At 45.2% G+C, this 19486-nt stretch overlaps 1 protein-coding gene across 1 annotated transcript in view; it reads right to left on the bottom strand.

Annotated features, from left to right (window-relative positions):
• The window catches only part of SLCO3A1 (solute carrier organic anion transporter family member 3A1), a 131568-nt gene extending 117687 nt beyond the window's left edge, over nucleotides 1-13881 (bottom strand). The window contains exon 1 of the mRNA XM_069026336.1: nucleotides 13652-13881. Within this exon, the coding sequence (XP_068882437.1) occupies nucleotides 13652-13825 (174 nt within the window). The 5' untranslated portion in view covers nucleotides 13826-13881. The remainder of the gene's footprint in view (nucleotides 1-13651) is intronic.
• Nucleotides 13882-19486: the final 5605 nt, after the last annotated feature.

Raw genomic sequence — 19486 nt, 5'->3', positions numbered from 1 at the left:
ACTGAATTACTGTAAACTTTTGCACGTGGAATTGGGGTCTCTCTAGCACCTAACTAGCAACACCCCAAGCTTGTCCCAGAGCCACATGTGCCGCTTGCTTATCCCCACCTCATGCCCTGCAGCCCACACAAGCAGTGTCCGTGTCATCCTGCTTACTTGCTAAGTAACACCCTCCTACAAAGCTGTTTACAAACGACTCATTTCTCCTTTCACATTGTCTCTGTGCAGTGCCAAGGGTACAAACAGGAGCCATGTGCTGGCTGCTGCCAAACTTCCCACTAAAGGGAGAGGCAGGTTGGGAGGTGAGCAAGGAGGGCTATGGTATAAACAGACAAGCCAGGGCTTGAAAGCGACCTTAAATCTATTTACTGTAGAACCACCAGAGCCTGAAAATCTTTAATGAGCACATGCAAGGAAAACACAAGTCCCCACCTCTTCTATTTACCTATCAGAGTCTGATGTGAGCAAAAGCACAATAGGAGAGGGGTCCCATGTAAGACCACTGCGCCTACAGCAGGGATGTACCGAATTCTGGGAGGAATCCACCATTCAGGCACTAGAGAGTGGGAATTGTTTTGCATTCACCATTCAACACAAAGCCAGAGACAGACACTAACTAGTGGTTACTGCACCCAACATGAGTGCTCTCTCTTCCCTTCCTGTACTTTCCCAATCTGGGTTCCCTCAACCTTCACAGCAGCCATTTCAAATGCCATGTTTTCATCTCCTTCCAGTTCTTCACTCACCCTTTGCAGACAGCTTCTACATGAAGTTACTTCTCTTTATATTCATTTTCTCCCTGGTTTCTGCCTCCCCAAGGTTTATTAGCCAGGCACACAACGTTTAGGCTCTAATTTTGCCCTGCTTTAAAGGAAGCTAGACACCACTGAAGCAGTCTACTGCAGTCAGTAACAGAGAAGGAGAGTTTTCAAAAGTACTTTAGTAGCTTTGGAACAAGGGTCCCATTTTCAAAGAGACACTTAGAGTAAGTCACTTCTGTCAACAACAGTATGGCTCAGAAAACATCCTTGAAAGTAACACCCTCAGGCTCTTTCAAAATCCATCACTTACCAAAGAGTAAGTAAAGCAGCCCCAAGTAGTCTTTCCACTGAAGCCTCAAACAGCAAAGAGCTAAATGTTTCAGCCCTGAAATTTCAGGCAGGTGTGAAGGAAAGAGGGATAGCATTCAGCTGGCAACAAGGCTGCATCATAGGTAGGATCATCACAGGTGGGATAACACAAAATTACCACCCCATTAATTAATTTAGTTCAGCTGATTGTGATAACTGCTAGAGACCTGGTTCAGGGCCCTCTTTCATCTCAGTCACCATCACTGCAGCAGCTCAGTGCCCTTCATGCTATACCACACGTTGACCATGGAACCTGACAATAACACAGCTAGCACATTTGCTGATTGAGAGAGAAAACCCAAAGAAGGCCTGAAGATGTCCATGACAAAGCCAGGAAAAGAGCCCAAGCATGCCTGGTCTGCACCTTCACCACGAAATACAATTAGTAGCTGTTCCTCAGCCAACAAGCATTACTCCACGAGCTAAGCTGTCCTCTCCCAAGTCTGCCACATGTCACATTGTCCAAATGGGAATAAATCCAGATTCCTCTGGGCACGAATATTAGTCTTAACTCATGGAGGGAGTCAGTTTGGACATGACTCTGGAGCCAGCTGCAAAGTAAGAGCTTGGCTTGAAAACATTAGCCACATGTGGCAGGAATGTTCCTCTGTTCCTGCTAAGATGCCACCATCAACAGAATCTGCTTTGCCAGTATTGGTTCAGAGGAATCAAGTTGCTGTTCCTCCATCATTTAATCTCTCACTTCCTTGAATAGTGGGTGCAAGGAGGAGGTCAGGAAAATACACAGTGACAGGACTCCCAGAAACACTCCATGAAACTAGTATTTTGTGATGCTGTCTGGATACCAAGAGTTCTGAGCACAATCAGGATGCTGAGAATCAAATTGCAAGTGTCTGAATCTGTGCACTATGCACTACAGGGGGCAAAAAAGGAGAAACCAAAGGTCATTTTAGTTTCATTTGCACTTCCAGTGTAGCAAAGCTCTGTGCACCTCTTAAAAATCCCATCCCTTGAAGCCTTGGTGTGATGCCTAACAGAAATCCATGAAAACTTGATCAAGTTTGACAGTAGCTTGAGTACAAGTGTTGGAGTAACCATACACACTCCATTTATGTCAAAAGAGCTGGTTAGCTAAACCAGAAGACCACACTTTGCCACAAGCCATTTGCAGAACATTTTTGTCCATTTTGGCCAACCACTCCCCCAAACTGTAATGCCAGCTCAGAGCAAGTAATTTTGAAGATGGGGATACAGAAGTATTGGGTTGGAAACATTGTAGGAGAGCCTGGGAAAAAACTTCCATGCATGAGACCATACAACCTTACACCAAATCCCAGAGAGAACTCTGGTAAACATCCAGGTTCACCTCCAAGTTGTTACCCTGCTAACCAATTGCTCACTGGATACCTGCCCACAGATACCAAAGATGAAGTCCATTAATGTGGGAGAATCTGGAATGTCAGATAATGTCAAGGGACCCCGGGCACTGTTCAGGGATAGACTTCAAAAGTTTGCAATCTGAAAATACACAGAGCTGATTCTGGAGGCTGCATCCAGTATTTCCCAAGAGTCATTATATACAACTACAGTAATTCATTAGGGATCTGTTTTAATAAGAAGGCAAAATAAAAATTCTGGCAAAAAGCTTGTCCAGCATTGAATTAAGCTGAATATTCAAATCAGTAAATGCCATCTCAAATATGGGAGCCTACATCATAAGCCCCAAATGCTTCCCCAAGAAACAGCAAGAAGAAATTTGAAACTTCTGCTTTCTTGCTAAGAAAGAGCAAGAACTGAGATTAAGTACAACACAGTAGCCTTGATGCACACTAACCCATGGAAAACACTGAACTTCTGTGCAGGGCCAGCATCTGAGAAAGCTTGTGCAGTTGTGCCAAATGACACAGCAAACCCACAAAACTGTGCCTCTAGCACATGGCTTGCTGGTGTGGCTTAACTTCAATAGCCATCAAATAACTCCCAAGCTGATTTTGGAATCCATTCATTCACACTGTGGTTTGTCAATGCAGAAGCGGCCTCAATTAAGCAAATTAACTCATGGAAGTGAACAGTTTATCTAGCTCCATGGAATACTTGAATACTTTCAGCCTTTGCTCTCAAGCTCTCTGAAGCCGTAGGTTTGAATCCCAAAGACTGTGGGAAAGCTCTTCAGTAACACTAAGCAGCTCCCTTGAGTTATATAATTCTTTAATAGCATCAAATATCACAGACTATAGAAAGAGAACTAACAAAAACCAAAACCCAACCTAGACTAGCATCATAGCATTGTGACCCAAGGGCTCAAGCAGCCATGTGGTTTTGATATCACATTTTGATATCAAAAATATAAACTTGGGGTCAAAGGACCCCTCTTTGGGCCAAGGCTGGAGAAAACAGGTTCCTGCAGGAACACAGCTGAGCTCAGTGGGCAGTCCTTGCACTGAGCACCTTGGATGAGACCATTTGGGATCACCCAAACAGCCATCACCGCCCTTCACAAACAAGCACCCCTAGACAAGGCATCCCTTCAGCCGAAGCTCCTGTCCCTCAGCCAGCAGCTGCACTGACTTCAGACAGAAGGACCTGCATCATAACGAGCCATAGGCAGCAGGAAACAAAGTGTGCATCTCATGCAGAGGATGAAAGGCCCATTGTAATTAACTGCTCTCAGCCCTGTATGCTGGACAAGACAAAAACAAAACCCCCAGTTTTCCTTTGCTGGTAAGCCCTAAAAACACTGCCCACTATTTCTCATAAAGGGCCCATACGTCCAGGACTTTATCACAAACTAGAGTACTCTGTGCAGGCTATGGGAAGGTTAATTCCCACAAAATTCACATTTTACAGACAATGCCTGCAGGACAGGAAGAACACCACCGTGTTTTAGTCACACAGACACGCTTCTCCTTGGGCTGAACCCTGCTGCCCAGTGGGGCACCACAAAAACCAGTGACCGATCAACTGCAGAAAGGACCCGAGCACAGGGGAAATCATTTACCCAACGGCAGCCAACACTGCTGCAAAGAGCGTGTCAGTGCTCAAACAGGATTAATGGTTTACTTTAGCTCATGGTGAGGGTGGATGCTCAGCAGAGCACAGTGAGGATGTGAAAGACATACTCCCAGAGAGCCTAGGGGAAAAAAAAGGGATGGGATGGGGGTAAGATGGGTGTTTTCATTTTTGGCTTTGTTTTAAACATCAAAACCTATTTTAATTTGCAATAAAAATTAATTTTCCCAGATCAAGTCTGTTTTATCCCTGACAGTAATTGCTTTATCTCAACCCACAAGATTTTTCATCTCATTTTCTGCCCCCACTGTGCTGAGGAGGGAGTGGGAGAGAAGCTGGGTGGGCATCTGGTTGCAGACCAAGGTTAACACACCACAACATCTCACCAAGCAAGGTGGATACCCTTTAAAAAGAAAAGAGTTAAAGCCTGAAGAATAACTTGGAGAAAACAGCTTTCCTAAATTACAACAATTACAGCTCTTCCTGGAGCTCAGGGTGATGATGAGAAGCAAGCTGTAGGACTGAGAAACTGAAAGTCTGGACTTAAATTTTCCTCTTAAAAAATCAAAACTTAGTTATAAATTGTTATTTTTCTGTTGTTTCCAAATTACTGGGTAAGAAAGGATCCATCCCTAACTTGGCACCTCAATGCATCATCATAGAACACTCAGACCACGCCAGGATGAGAAGTAAGCATGTTTCCAGCAGATGAAACTCATTAGCAGGGCACAAGGAGCAGCAGGACACCACTGGGGGCATTCCCCCTTCATGTTTTTCAAAGTCATCTTCTTTCAGTCAGTATTTCAGCTTCTCTCTTGGAAAGTTTTAAATGCTTGCCCTCTTCTCTCTTGGCATTTCTCAGTGTACACAGGCACATGTGTTCGTACAGGTCTGGTATTTTTCAGAAGTACAGGGGCTTGCCCTGCTACTGTCCCAAGCACGGCACATGCCAGTCCTCCAGCAGCCTTTCAGAGATTCCTTTCAAGCCAAAGCATGAGGTTTAGTCCACATTCCAGCACCAAAACAATCCCAAACATATCTCTAGCCTCCTGCTAATGATGTGCCAAACTATGCTTGCATGAAGCTGAGAAGTGGAAAGGAGTAGCAACTATTTCATATCCTCTTTTTTAGAAATAAAAACCAAGAACTCCAGGCAGTGTTTCTGCAGCCCTTCCTGGTAAAGTTCTACCAGAGAAAACAAATACCATTCATTGTTTAACAGGACAGGTTGCAAAACTATTAAGTTACGATGTTTTCTCACTCCCTGTTATTCCTTTGGAGAATTAAAGGGATGAGATAAATCTGAAACTATAGAAAACGCAGAGCTCTGTCCTGCTATGGCAAACAGGCCCACCACTGCTATCCTCTGGCCATGCTGTGTTTGAACATGGGTGCTCCCTGCCAGCTGAAAGCATGAAAAGCTCCATCTAATACATGTTCCAAGAAGACTCCAGGAAAAAAACTTACTTTTCACCTTAAACATAAGTTCACAGAGTAATTCCTCTGTTTTAGGAACGCAGAGGGCACCACTACCTGTCACCCTCCACTGTAAAGCAATTCCATACTGTTTCATGCAATTTTCCAGGTATTAAAATGTTAGGTATCACCCTAAAATACATGTATACAACATGCATTTCAAGGCTGTTTCTTCTATATTGACCCAAAACCAATCCTGATTTCAATTCAGCCAAAAGTCTTTCAGTGGGGGACAAGGAAAAAAAAAAGTATACCACAAATATACCACTACTTATCTTTCAAAATGAAAAGTGAAACATTTCTGAAAGATTTCTGTATTCTTCCACACCCACACTACACATCTCTTCTCAACAATCTAGCTTTCTTTCAGTTTCCTTACAGCAGTTTGTAGTTGCCTTTCAAAGAAAATCAAAAACAACTGAAGAAGCTGTTGGATCCAGATGCAAACATCAAAGCACTAAAAAACAAACCTGCCATAGTTGCTTCAGAAACTGGGTGAGTCATGAAGACCTCAATACAACTGAATTATCCAGGTTCTGTCAAAAACTTCACTGTCATTTAATAGATCACCATAAAACTAAATTCTAAGTCTTTTTTCACTTTCAGTAAACTAAGGCATTATGAATTATACAGGTGAAGAGCATGGTGTTTTAAAATGACACTTAAATATTAAAAATAAGACTATTCCAGCAATCCTTGCCCAGGAAACAGATGTAGCATGGAATAACAACTCCTGTGCTCCCACACCGGCCCTCGCAGCCACTTATCTGAGAGCCACAGTGCCTGCAAGCATGCAGAAATCATCCAAGTGATAGCTGCAGACACCAGGATGATGTTAAAATATACAGGGAAATCAGCTGCCTGCTTGGTGAGGAGAAAGGCTACTATGAACGGAGAGGCAACAGAGGGGAAAAGCAAAAACCAAAGCAAATTCCTTTTCTTCTTGAAAATAACAATGATGATAAACATTCAAGCAAAACAGAAATAAATATCCTGCTTTTACACCGCAGTCATCTAAAATAAATTACTGTGTTCAGACACTGCTGCAACAGAAGCTCAGTAAAAGATCTTCAACTTCAGTAACAGTGGGCACTGTGCAAAAGCAGGTGGGGGCTGCCTGCCTCTCTTCAGCAAGGAATACTCAGGTGGCAAAATGCTGAAGCACATCAAACCAAGAATAAGGCTGGGAAAAAAAAAAAAGTTGCTAACTGGAGAACTTAGAAAATCTGATTTTAGTTCTGAGGCATTTTCTAGATTTGCTAAATCCAAACCTGTGCTCCAAGTCGTCACCTCTGTATGATTACAACATACATCTGGGAAAAAGGAACATTCCTCTTCTCCATCTTCTCCAACAGAAACAGCTTGGATGCAGGGACCATCTCTCTGAACACTACAGAATGCTTCCCATAACAGGGCAGAGCCCTCCCAGCAGCGATGGGAGAAGTGACAGACACTCCAAAAGCTCCCTGAACAGTCTGCAATCACTGTTGATCCTATTGACAGCGTATGGAGCAGGGCAGTGTAAAATCTCTACTCAGTGGAGCAGGCACTGCTATTTGCTTTGCACTGCCTACCTACAGACAGAGAGTCTAGTGGTTGTTCCAAGGTGACCTGGAGATGGGACTCTTGGGGTTCTAGTCCTGGTTTTGCTGCAGAGCTATAATGAAGCCTTGTAAATCAAAATCAGTGGCCCATTTTCCTGTGCAATAGGAAAAATTAAGTCTTCCAAACTTCAGTGGAGCACTTAAAGGAGTTACTACACAAAGTACTATCACATTTATTTAAACTTCTTTGGATGATGCTTAAAATACACCACTTGTAGTTTCATCTGGTGTTGATCAGAAGACAAAGCTACACTAATTCATCCAAGCTGCAATCTCACCCACTAAATAGTTTGCCATTGTTTGATCTTCCTGTGAAGGAATAGCTGGAGACCAAGGAGTCTACAAGTAAGGACTATTATACACAGAGGACAAATTCTTCTTGATGAATTGCAGAATAACCCTTCTGAAGCAATAAATTTACACTGCTGTAGCAGTTGGCTTTTGGTCCTTTACAATATCCTGAAAGTAAGGGAAAAGAAAGCCCATGCAAACCTGATGCACACCCCTTTCTGGGAAACAGGGAGTATCTGCTCTGCCTTGCAGAGGAGGGGAGGGATCACAGTTCCACTGAGCTCTCTCTGGGGCAGGGGCTACAGGACCACTTAGAAGAGTCACAGTGCATGAAGGTCGCAAGCAAGAATGGCACAGCCCTTCCAGCCAACACATTCTCTGCTCTAATTCAAGATCCCTTTAAACCTCAGCTGCAGGAATACTGTAGGCCATTAAACCCCAGAGAGCCTGTCACACAGGCACCCTGCAAGTGCTAGAGGGATTCTGGAAGCAAAGGCTGGCCAGAAGAAATGAGACATTGGTTTTACGATGGACCATAACATTTCTAACAGGCTGTTTTTTCTTTCAGGGCTTACAACCATCACTTGGCCCTTACAGAGAAATGGAAGAACAGCCAAGTTTTCTGCTAAAAAATAATACAAACACTAAAATCAATTAGTCCACATTTAGACACCAAATGCATTTTGCCTTTAAACGCATTTAACCAAGAAGACATCAGATTGTAAGTTGCAAATTGCACATAATACATAATGTAGGAGATAAGCATGTTATCTCTGCACTGTTTCATCTATTAGTCGCAGATAAAAAAAACCCCTTTCTCCTAATCAACATATAAATGCCAGTTACAAGTTTTCTTGGTACTCAAACATGCAACCTACACTGGATTGGAATTTGTTCCTGTAACTTAAATAAAGTTTTTATGTTAATGTGTCCATGCCACACTCCTGATGCACACCCCACAAGAGTCTGAAAGCATCAGAGCCCAGAGCTGGATCTGGTTTCTGCTCTACTCTGCAGTCAAGACCCAAGGAAAAAAAAAATATATATATATAAATAAAAAGGCTTCTTAGAGAGGAAATATGAATGTAGTCAAAAGAGCTAGTTTAGAATAACTTTCTGTGCAACTCAGCTGCAGAACAGACAATATTCTCTAATGGGAAAGGCATACTAGAAAAAACTTTCCAGAAATAACATTGCCAGCAAAGATATATTAAGGGAAAATGAACGGTAAGCAATAACCAGCCAATGCTTGGCAATATTCATCCCCACTAAAATGTTTATTTTCACGCCATGGGTTTTTTTACCCCTTAACTACACCAGTGACAAATAAATTATGAACATTACAGCTAATTTATTACTCAGCACTGCTGAGGATGGAGAGAAAAAAAAGACAGCAGTATTTTAAAGCTGATTCTTATTCTAGGAAAACAAATACTTTATTAAAAACAATAATAAATTAAAAAGGAAAAACTCCTCTTGTAGTTAAGTCTGCCCATCTCTAAGCCATTCAGGCTCTGCTGCTGTCAACCAATCAAAAGCTTTATCAATAGCTTCAGAAACAGAACCAAGCCTTAATCTCTGCCTCAGCTTCCCTATCTGTAACACTTCTCCACCCAGTCCATTCAGACTGCAAATACTCAGAGGGAAATTCTACTGTAAAGCACCAAGCCCAATAGAAAGCACTGCAGTATTCCCAAAAACTGACTTTAATGACATTGTCCATGCAGATCTTGTCAGATTTCAAGGAGGGTTTGACCAGGTCCGTACCACAGAACACAGTATTGTATTTGTTACATTTAACATCGGAGAGGAAGGGGTTGAGCACCAAAACTTAAAAAATCCAAGAGTCAAATTCTACTGTTAACCCCTCGCTTCCCAGGTGTTCATCACACAGGGCCCCTATTTCTGTTTGTTCCACCAGGAACCCTTTGGTGATCAACTTCTGTATTTACCTTTGATACTTATCTTCTTCCTAAAGATGGAATTTCAAGATTTTCATTGATATCCCAAACCCCAGAAGCAATAAAACTGCACAGACAGAGCCTGTCTCAGAGACCACATACACACACACACATACACACACTCTCACCTGGAGTCACACAGCACTAATTTTACTGCAGACACTTAGTTACGAGAGTTTTTACAGGCTGCAGTCAAACACTGCTGCATGGGCAAAGCTCTCCGCAGGAAGTTAAGCATGGCTCAAAAGTTTTCATTCAGCAAAACAAGAAACAATTTGGCATTTATTCCCACGCAAACACCAATGTACCCTCCTTGGGAGGGACCAATTATTTTCCTTTCCATCCCATGCTCAGGCCAGTCATCCTCTATCACTTGATAAAACACATGAATAGCTGCATTCAAAGCTGTAGCAAACAGAGACAGCTCAGTAAAGCTCTGTAAAAACAGCTCCCCAGAGCACACCACAGAACTGGTTCCCAACGCGCTTCCCATATGCACGCCCTTTATCTAAAGAAGCCCATGACTTTGGCAGATGTTGCATGCTTGCAACTAGGTCACTTTGAACCAGAGTGAGTCGAGGCTAAAGGCTAGGGAGAGAAATTAAACTGCACTCCTGCTCCACAAACTGTGGCTGTCAAACTGAGAGCTCTTTGCCTTCTGCTCAAGCAATGATTTCACCACTGGCTAGGCAAAAGATTTGACTGGCAGGGTGATGAAATGCCTCAGTGATAAACCGTCAGGAGCGCTTGGAACGTTATCACCGGTAAAAATATTCCAAAATATAGTGCACAGAATAGGAATTCATGGGGAGGGAGGTGGACAGGCAGGAAAGTGTTGCCAAGGTATGTGAATCAGCCTTATCGAAATCCTGATCGCTGCACGGCTGGCACGACTGATCACACTGCTGCATCCATCCAAAAGGCACAAGGCTTCAGCTGGAGAACGGAGGCTCCAGCCCTTCCCTCCTGGTGCCATCTGCACCAGTCACCCTCAGCTCTTTAATCCACTGCCCAGCGCTGCAGGAGAGCAACCGCGGGTGGAAATCAGCTGGGCTTTTAAAAGTTGCTGCGAAAATCCTGACTAACTTCTGCAGCAGGAATCCCTGCAGACTACAAGCAGCATTTTCCCCACTGCCACTGCAGTTGCTGGGAAATTCAAGTTTCCAAAAGCACGCAGGAGTAATGAGATGAAGCCAAATAAATGCATACACAAAACCTTACACGAATATGCAAATAATAGGGTGTATTCAGCAGCCCCAGAAACCAAAGCAGCAGCGCAGGCTTGTATTTGCATAAACTATGCAGGATATGGCACCAAGTAATTTTGGAACATGTGCATTTTGCAAACAGCAAGCATAATAATAGACAAATATTTTGGAACGTGACATTGATCAAATACTCCCTAAAACTTCACATGAAGAACCTCAGAGACACTGCACTATTTAAACACAGACATCTACTACTGGCATCCTGGGGTATTTTCACTGCTGAGTTCTGTGGGAAAAGAATTGGACTTTATATAGATTTTTATCAGCATTTATTATTTATAAAGCCCTGTTGGCAAGCACAATGTTTTATGAACAAATAAAAGTGACTGATCCTTGCTTAAAAACCACATAATGAATGAATGTATACTTTGTACATATATTCAAGTGGGTGCTGCTAGTCTATTGTACAGTGAACATGGAAAAGGGGAGGTTTTTTACATCTCTAAAAAGAAATAACAATAGCCACTTCTAAATGTACTGACATGAAAGCCAAGCTCAATCCAAACTGAGCTCTTCAATCATTCCTGAGAAGCCAAGCCCCTGGCTTGTCTTCTTAACAAGCTGAGTTTCTGCCCTCATGGTCTCCCTGTGCAGAACAAGACAGACAAAATCTGAGGAAACCAACTTGGCACCGTATAAGGCAAAAAAAAGGTTTCTTTTTCTGAATTACAAATAACTAGGGAAAGTCACACATGTGGCTAAGGAAAGCAGAAGTATGAATACAGAACTCCCTCACTGCTGACAGGCTAAAATTAGTAGTTTATTCAACTGCCCAGAACTACACACTGTGCCTGTCCTACGCAGCATCTCCCTACTTGTCTGTCTTTCTGTTTGCTCTCCGCTTTGTCTCGCCTGCTAATTTGTCCCTCGGGGACCAGCCCAGCAGCCAGTGCCGAGCCCCGCTCATCCCAGGGGCCTGAGCAAATTACACCTGGGCAACTCCGCAGTGCCTCCACTGATTCCACCCCATGACAGCACCTGAGAACAGCACTTGGCCCCATGGGACACTCAGTCTGCAAAAACGATTAAATCCTCCATGCTTTCCACCAAGCATCTTTGCTGCTCCTGCTCTCACTCCCCTGCAGCACCTGTAAGCACAGTGCTGGGCAGATTCGCTTTAAGCACAGATTCACGCTGCAATGACAATTCCACATTTGCATCTGTTCATTGTACGAAGAGCTGTATGGTATTTGCAATGACCGCAGATAAATTATACAGGGAACAGAGGAACACTTGCCCAGTGCAGCTGGGCCACTGCTTATGCATGCTAGGGATTGTTTTGAGCTTAGTTTGCTTTTTTTCTTTCCCCCCACTTCTTGCCCAGTTCTCTGTTACTGCCTGTGGATCCGGCTGGCCATAGGGCTCACTGTCATGCTGCTCAGGATACAGACCGGGAGAAGGGCAGAGAGTAGAGACAGAAGCACCTGAGTCGAGCTCACTCCTTGGAGGAGAGAGGACTCTGGGAATCGCAGTGCTCATTTCCAGACGGTGGGGCTGGGGTGCGTGAAACACTCTAAAGCAGCAGCAACGCTACTCCGGTACAAAGCATGCCCCAGGAGTTGGGGAAAACAGGAAAAAAAATGCTAAACTGGTGAGGAGTGAGCAATGCAAAGGAGTTTGAGGGAAATGCCACACTAGGGACTATTGCTGCTGATCCTACGCTCAAACACCCCAGCGCAGCGTGCTGATACACAGTCCTCTAGCAGATCCATACATTCCTGGCACACCGGTGCCCACTGGGTGACATCACCCGTGGGCTCTTCCTTGGCTATTACTTTGAGGAAGGATTATCCCACACTCGTTCACACTGACAGCTCATTTTGCAAGTAGCTCATCGGAAACAATATATTTACTTACTAAGGTGTTACTCACATAAAACAGACATGTTCCTGTCAGGCTCCTACAATTAAGTTATATCTCCATATACTCACCTAGAGTATAGAACTGCTGAATTTATCTCATCAGATGTGATGCAGTTTCTTTTGGAATTACAAGTATGTCTCAAACTAAACTTATGTTTTATTATATGGAGATGAATTCTAATTTCCATTTCATATTAACCGAGACTATTAACCATGGGTAGTTTAGTCACATACCTTGAAAAATTACAGATCACGTTCAGTACAAATTTGCATAAGTAGTTTGAGCATGTGAGAGAAGCAATGCTAAATACTGAATACAAGCACCAAATGCAGAGTTCTTACATTTACTGCAGAATATATTACGGGTATGGCCTCAAAAAGCCTCAGAGATTATGAATACATTTCTTTTCCATGGAAACTATAATTCTCAAATCCAGCAAGCTATTTTGAGAAATTTAAATCAACTATACACTTACATCTGCTGGAAGCAGAACATTTCCACAGGCTGTACACTTCAAGGCACAAGCACAGCCGTATGGACATCTTCCCAACTCTTCTACTACACTTCTGCCTCTGACACCCATCTCACTATGCAGATTTAGTGCTAAAGTCTTATTCGGATTGTTCTGTACCCAACACCGGGACTTTCGGAGCTGCTGCGCTTTGCACCGCTGCATCACTTAAGAGGATGAGGAAAACCGGTAACGCGGGAGGCACGAAGTAAATGCCCCCCACTAGATTCTGCCGGTATTTATTCAGTGTGAAGCGGAAAGGCTGGCGCTGGAGCCGAGTGCCCGGCCAGCCGCGGACCCGCGTTGGTGCCAGCCCGCCCTGGGCACGGCCGCGCTCCGGGCGCTCGGGAGTCCCGCGGACCGGCCGCACAAGTTGGGAGGCAGCGGGTGGGTGACCCCCCGGCACTGCTGAGTCATTTCAGCCGCCGAACGCCGGGCTGCCGTGACCCCCTCCGGCCTGGGGGGCTGCCCGCAGAGCCGCCCCGGCGCCGGGGAAACTTCCCCTGCGCTCCGCCGCGCATCCCCGCCCGCGGCTCAGCCCCGCCGGCGCGGGGGAGTACCGGCCGGCCGCACTCACCAGGTACGCTCCCACCGTGCCCTGGGCCAGCATCAGGGCGCACTCGGACACCAGGAAGAGCTGGATGCTGGAGAAGCAGGAGACCTTCCTTCGCCGCCTGCGCTGTCGCGGCGCGCCGGCCCCCGGGAGCTCGCTGCCGCCGCCGCCGCCCGCCGAGCCCTGCTTCCCCGGCATCCTCCCGGGCACCGCCGCTCCGCCGCCGCGGGATGGCGGGCCCCGCGGCTGCTCCGCGCCTTCCTCCTCCTCCGCCTCCTCCTCCTCCTCCTCGGGGTGCCAATCACAGCGGCAACCCGCGGCTGCCTCTCCGCCCGCGGGCTGCTGCCATGACCAGCTCGCCGCCGCCTCCGCCGCCGCCTTCTCGCTTCTCCCCTCCCCTCGCCCGGCCGCGCTCCTTCTCTCCGCCGGCTCCGCGCAGGCCGAATCCGCGTCCCCGCCGGCGAGGGGCGGGGAACGCGCGGGGCTGGGGCTGGGGCCGGGGCTGGCGGAGGCTCCGCGGCGGGCGGGGCGACCCCGTCCCGGGCTCCGGGCACAGCGGGGGGAGCGGCCGCAGCGTCCGCCCCGACCCCGCTGCCCCCCGGCTGCGGCCCCGCACCCGCGAGCGGAGGGAGCGGGGATGCTCCCGCTTGGCGCCGGGAGCGGGGATTCTTCCCGCAGCTTGAGGGCAGGATGCCCCCGCATCGACCCGGCCGGCGGCTCCCTGCCAGCGTGTGTCCCCGTTTCCATTCAGCTGTAGGGGCCCCTTCTCAAAGGGAAACGGAGGCCCCACAAAAATTAAATGTAAGAAGGAATGAGCGGCTGGAGGTGACCTGCGTCGCACTGCCGCTGCCACGTGCACCAGCCTTGGCCGTGCTTCGTGTCCCTGCACCTGCCTTCCATGGTGCCCTTTGTGGTCAGCCCCACCTCGAGTTCTAATTTCAAGAGATATCTTCTGTTAAAAACCACTAATCTTCACTTCTACTATTACAGATCACATTCCTTGTCAGCATAATTGCAAAACCTGATCTGTTTCACTCTTCACATGCACTTTTCTCGTTCATTTCTGGACCCACACTGGGGGCTGCTGTTCTACTTCCTCGCGTTATTAAACTCCGAGTTATGCGGAACTTTAAATCCATGATCCATTTCATACTGGGATGCTCATGGCCTTTGACAGGAAGAATTGTCTGTGGAAACACAGATTACATTTTTCAAAAATACCCATCATTTGCATCCTAAATTTCATTTTCAAAGGTAGAGGAGGCCTTGAAGCTCCTGAACATGTCAGAAGATACCTTTGAAAGTGGCACTTACGACCGTTCTAATTTTCAAGGCATAAACCAGTCATCACCAGGAAGTCAAGAGAACTGATATTTTGAATGAGCCCTTTTTTCTTCCTGTACTCTTTTTGAGTTTCTTCTCCCAAAATATTATCACCTCTTGGGGGCTTTTTATTTTGCTCTATTTTTACGCGAGTAACCTTAGTAAATGCGATGCTGAAAATCTCTGAGCAGAGTCTCCACCCAGGTTGATGAATCTTTGCTCAGACCAGCTGTGCACATTGCCCCAGCAGAACTGCAAACCATTGCTGGAAAGAAAAGGGAGAGACCTGGCACAGTCAGTTGCTGCCCTTTGCTCATCAGCTGCCAACAGGTCCCTCCCATCTTGAACTTTGTCTTGCTACAGCTTTTCCAGCAAGTCTGGGCCACATCAATAGGTGTCAATAATCCAGTCTACCCCAGGGACACAGTCTCCCAACATTAATGGCCTGAGGCATAGTTATCAAACAATTAGTGGGGAGAACAGTCTGGTGCTTGTAGATGAGTGGTCTTCATTTTAATGAGATACAGATCAGTCCTCCAGACATTGCAAGCCTCACAAGATGCACATTAGAAGCTACCTGAGGCCTCAACTGCCAAGGTTTTTGCATGAGGCCATGAGAAACTGGCTCTTCCATACAGGTTTCTGCCAGTTCATAAGGTGCTTGTTTTCTATCCTGAAAAAACTGGTTCTTCCACCAAAGAAACCCCAAAAAGGCAAGTTTTCCAGCAATCTCTTTAAACAAAAAAAGTGCTCATCTCCTTCCTGAAATTTTAATTTAGGCACCTCTTCTATAAAAATTCTGAAGTTGGGAAGCTAGCAAGGTCTCTATCTCTAGATGGGTGAATTCACAGACTAATTCAATTAGCATGGCTAGACTGATGCTTTGCTCTGGGTGGATGCTGTAGTGTGTTATGGATGGACAAGCTCACAGACTTAAATAGGTGAAAACAGAGTGATGTCTCTTAAAATACTTGAACATACATAATTATGCTAGGGGAAGTCTTAAAATTTCTTGGGAAAAAAAAAAAAACCAACAGAACCAATACACATTTTTGGGGCATGCTGCTCTTTCCAGTCAACTTTTGCCTACTCTAGGTTAGATGCTAAAGGCAGAAAAGCTCTGAAAACTCATATAACTCACCAAGAATATATCTGGAGGCAGAAGTAAACTTTTGCACATGCTACTGCAGTTACCAATATTCAAGTTGATGCTTTAAAGCTCTTGAGAATATATATATGTAATATATGCAAATGACATCTTGTGTCTTGATCACGTCTTAGACATCCTGTTGGAAGAGTTTGTCCAGGCTGATACACTGCTTGTCTTTCAAAAGGAAAACAGCTGCTAGAAAAATTTGACTCTAATACTAATTATCTGAAACATCTGGTTGCTTGGTTTATTGCAGCAGAATACAATTTTCAGTTCAGTTTCTGTCCAAAAGAGAATGCCTGGATTTTTTGCTCTTCTTTATGTTGTAAAGAAGAGCAAAACACTTAATTCCTTTAGAAAAATTCCTCCTAGGTTGCTCTGCTGAAAGAAAGAGTGAGGGTCTTGCATCTCCACTCAAGTACATTGGTAGACCTGAGTTTGCTTTTTGCCACCTCTCAACAGACCACATTCCTGAGACATCTCAGTAGAATGCTTCAAGGATGGACAAGTGACCTGGTTGGATTTAATAGTTAATTATTGCTATACCCAAACAGCTTTTCTGGCCTAAACTGACTCAGCTTTAACTACTAATGTGTGGAATACTAATGTTGTTGGATTATCATTAGCCTAGAATGAAAAATGAGTCTATAGCTAGAATAGTCCCTTCTCCTCAGGGCTCAGCAGTTTTGCCAGCACAGTTCTCAGTTGTTTCCCCAACCAAAGCAAGCGTTTCCTCCCACAGTAATTTGCACTAAATATCTTGCAGATACCTTGTCAGGTTTTTATAAACACTCCAACGTTCATTGCTGGGAGGCAGCGTGCTGCCCTAGATAAGGCTGGTCACTCCAATCTTAAACAAGCCAGCTCCCCTAAGACCACCTCATTACATCTTGTCTCTGGACATCTCCTTGCTGAGTTCCTGTGGGCTTTGTCCAACATTCACCTCTGGGTAACCTTAGCAGGCAGAGTTTTCTTAATCTGTCACCACGCTGAAACAATTTCTGCTTTAGTTCCCTTTTCCCCCCTCCTGTTCATGGTTAATATTACTGCAAATTAGCTGTGTAATCGTGTGTCTTGATACTAGGCAGGCATAACTTTTTTGATCCATGTGTAGAGTCATTGCCTGTGGTATATGGGGTGTGTGGCACTGAAGAACTGAGAGAGAGCTGTGAAGGTTGAGGACCTTAGTGCAGTACTTGACTGGTATCTTACACCTCAAGGGGCAAAAGTGCAAACTGAAAATCTAAGCTGGACCATCAGCAGTGTGGGTAACAGGAGAAGGAACAGGAGAGGATGATTTCCCTTCAGCAGAGCTGGTGGAAACCGCTCCTGTGAAATGTGCCAAAGCAAGCAGCTGAGCTGTATCATTAGGCATCTCTACAATTGCCATTGGAATTGTATTCCCAAACCTTCCAGACATATTTTACAGTCCAGGGAGCTAATGTGTGCCTCACCCAGTACAGCCTTACTTGAGCAGTGTACCTATTCTTACTGAGGATGTAGCAGGGAAAACCAAGAACAGGTGCTAAGAGAAGACAATGGTCTTACAGAAGACCTGTGGTAAATGTTAAAAAAACTCCAACCAAGGCAGTGGTGCAACCATAACTATTGACTTCTGCCACCAAAACTGCTCTGAATATTCTCTACAGGGTGACTGCACTTCGTTGCTCTCCTTTCCACCGCTGTAGGTCGGGAGCAGCTATTGCAGTCTGACACTCACCCAAGTGTCTGCATCCTCACCCCTCCCCATGGCTATGGTTTTAGACAGGTGTTTGGGCAGCATTGGGGCTGCTCTCCTGCCCTGTGGCCCTGGGTGCCAGCCCAGCTGTAAATCGCTGCTAATCTGACATAATTGCAAGGGTGACTGAGGAGCATCATCGTGAGAGCCGCCCTCGGGCATGCTTGCCTCAGTCTGCCGGGTAGACACTTGTTCTGCCCCTTGCTCTGGCAGAGGAGGTGCTCTCACCTGGCTGTGAGGATGTCACAGCACTGCATTAGGTACAGGAAAATAATGTTCCCGAGAGGTTTGCATTCTGCTCCGCTCAAAATCCCACCAGTGAAGTTAAAAATCAGGCACAGCTGTCTCAGATACCAGTCTCAGACTACAACCATTTGGGTTTCTTTCCAGGACAATGTATCCATGTTCGGGCCAGTTTTCATTTGCTTTAAGCCATTTGGATGAAAGGAGAGCTCATGTGCTGCCAAAACAGATTTGCATGTAACGTAAATCATATCCCCTTGGCACCAGATCTGCACCCCTGACTGGTCCTGCTTGGTGCATTTGTCTGAGGGAAGGCTTACATATTAAGAAAATAAGGAATAACTTCAGATGATGTTCAGAGTACAAGGAAGAAAGTGTAAATAAATAAAGAGATCCCAGGGCTTTAGCCAAGAGGCTTTTCCTTGGGATGGCTTTGAAATTATGTTTTGTGAATCTCTGGTGTAAAACCCTGTGGATCAGCTGGTACAGGAGGGAGGAGACAGGAAGGGATTTTAATCATCTACCGGTGTAGAATGGGGGTATAAGTGTGCCCATCAGCCAAGGGGGTATGGCAGTAAGGAGAGTGAGACTGGGGCAGCTTGTGGTTGTATCAGCAGCTGTCATTTCCAAGATACCATGACAATAACAGTTTTAAAGCAATTTCTTTCTATAAACACTTCTGACTTTACTGCCTTGCTATTTTGAGTCCTGCTGGAGACTTGGACTCATTAAAAAGGCATTTCCTTCAGACAAGCAGATTAGATAGCTGTTCCTTCCCCCACATGATGAAAGGATGGGGAACACCTCACTGAAGCTAAAAACTGCAGAAAATTAGGACACATTAGTTTAACAAGAGGTGAAGGTTCACCTTGAAATCTCCATCTAAAAAAGGAGTTAAAAAAGAGAGTAGATTCTTAAATGCAAGAATTAGGTGTTTTGTCTAAAATCCACATTGCATAAACCTGGCTCTAACCTCTAATTACGATTTCCCAAATAAATGGGACTTGGATCTGAAGGCAGCTGAGTAATCTCTAGTGCCACTGACTCCATGAGACCTGAGGGCATGCGACACTTTTACAGCAGAGCTAGGCACCCAGCAGGATCATGGTCTAAATGGAAATCAGAATGACTTTTGAATTAAAGCAATGTCATTTAGCAAACACAGTATAATTGTGGAGTACCTGCAAATATTGACATCAGCCTAACACCTCATTTAGTAGGAAAGTTAATTTGCAGAATCAGAAAATGAAAAGTAAATTACTGGACAATAGACTGCTGCTTTCCTATTAATCAGCATCTCATAAAGCAATGCTTGTCCAAACTGTAAGTCAATATACAATAAAAATATTTAATTTCTTTATTGTAAGGATGAGACCTTGAAGCTCTAATTCTAGGAGATAATTCC

This window comes from Aphelocoma coerulescens, chromosome 10 (assembly GCF_041296385.1).
Source record: "Aphelocoma coerulescens isolate FSJ_1873_10779 chromosome 10, UR_Acoe_1.0, whole genome shotgun sequence".
Classification (NCBI taxonomy): domain Eukaryota; kingdom Metazoa; phylum Chordata; class Aves; order Passeriformes; family Corvidae; genus Aphelocoma; species Aphelocoma coerulescens.
The sequence above is the reverse complement of the archived record's forward strand: the minus strand, read 5'-3'. Positions and strand labels throughout refer to the sequence as shown.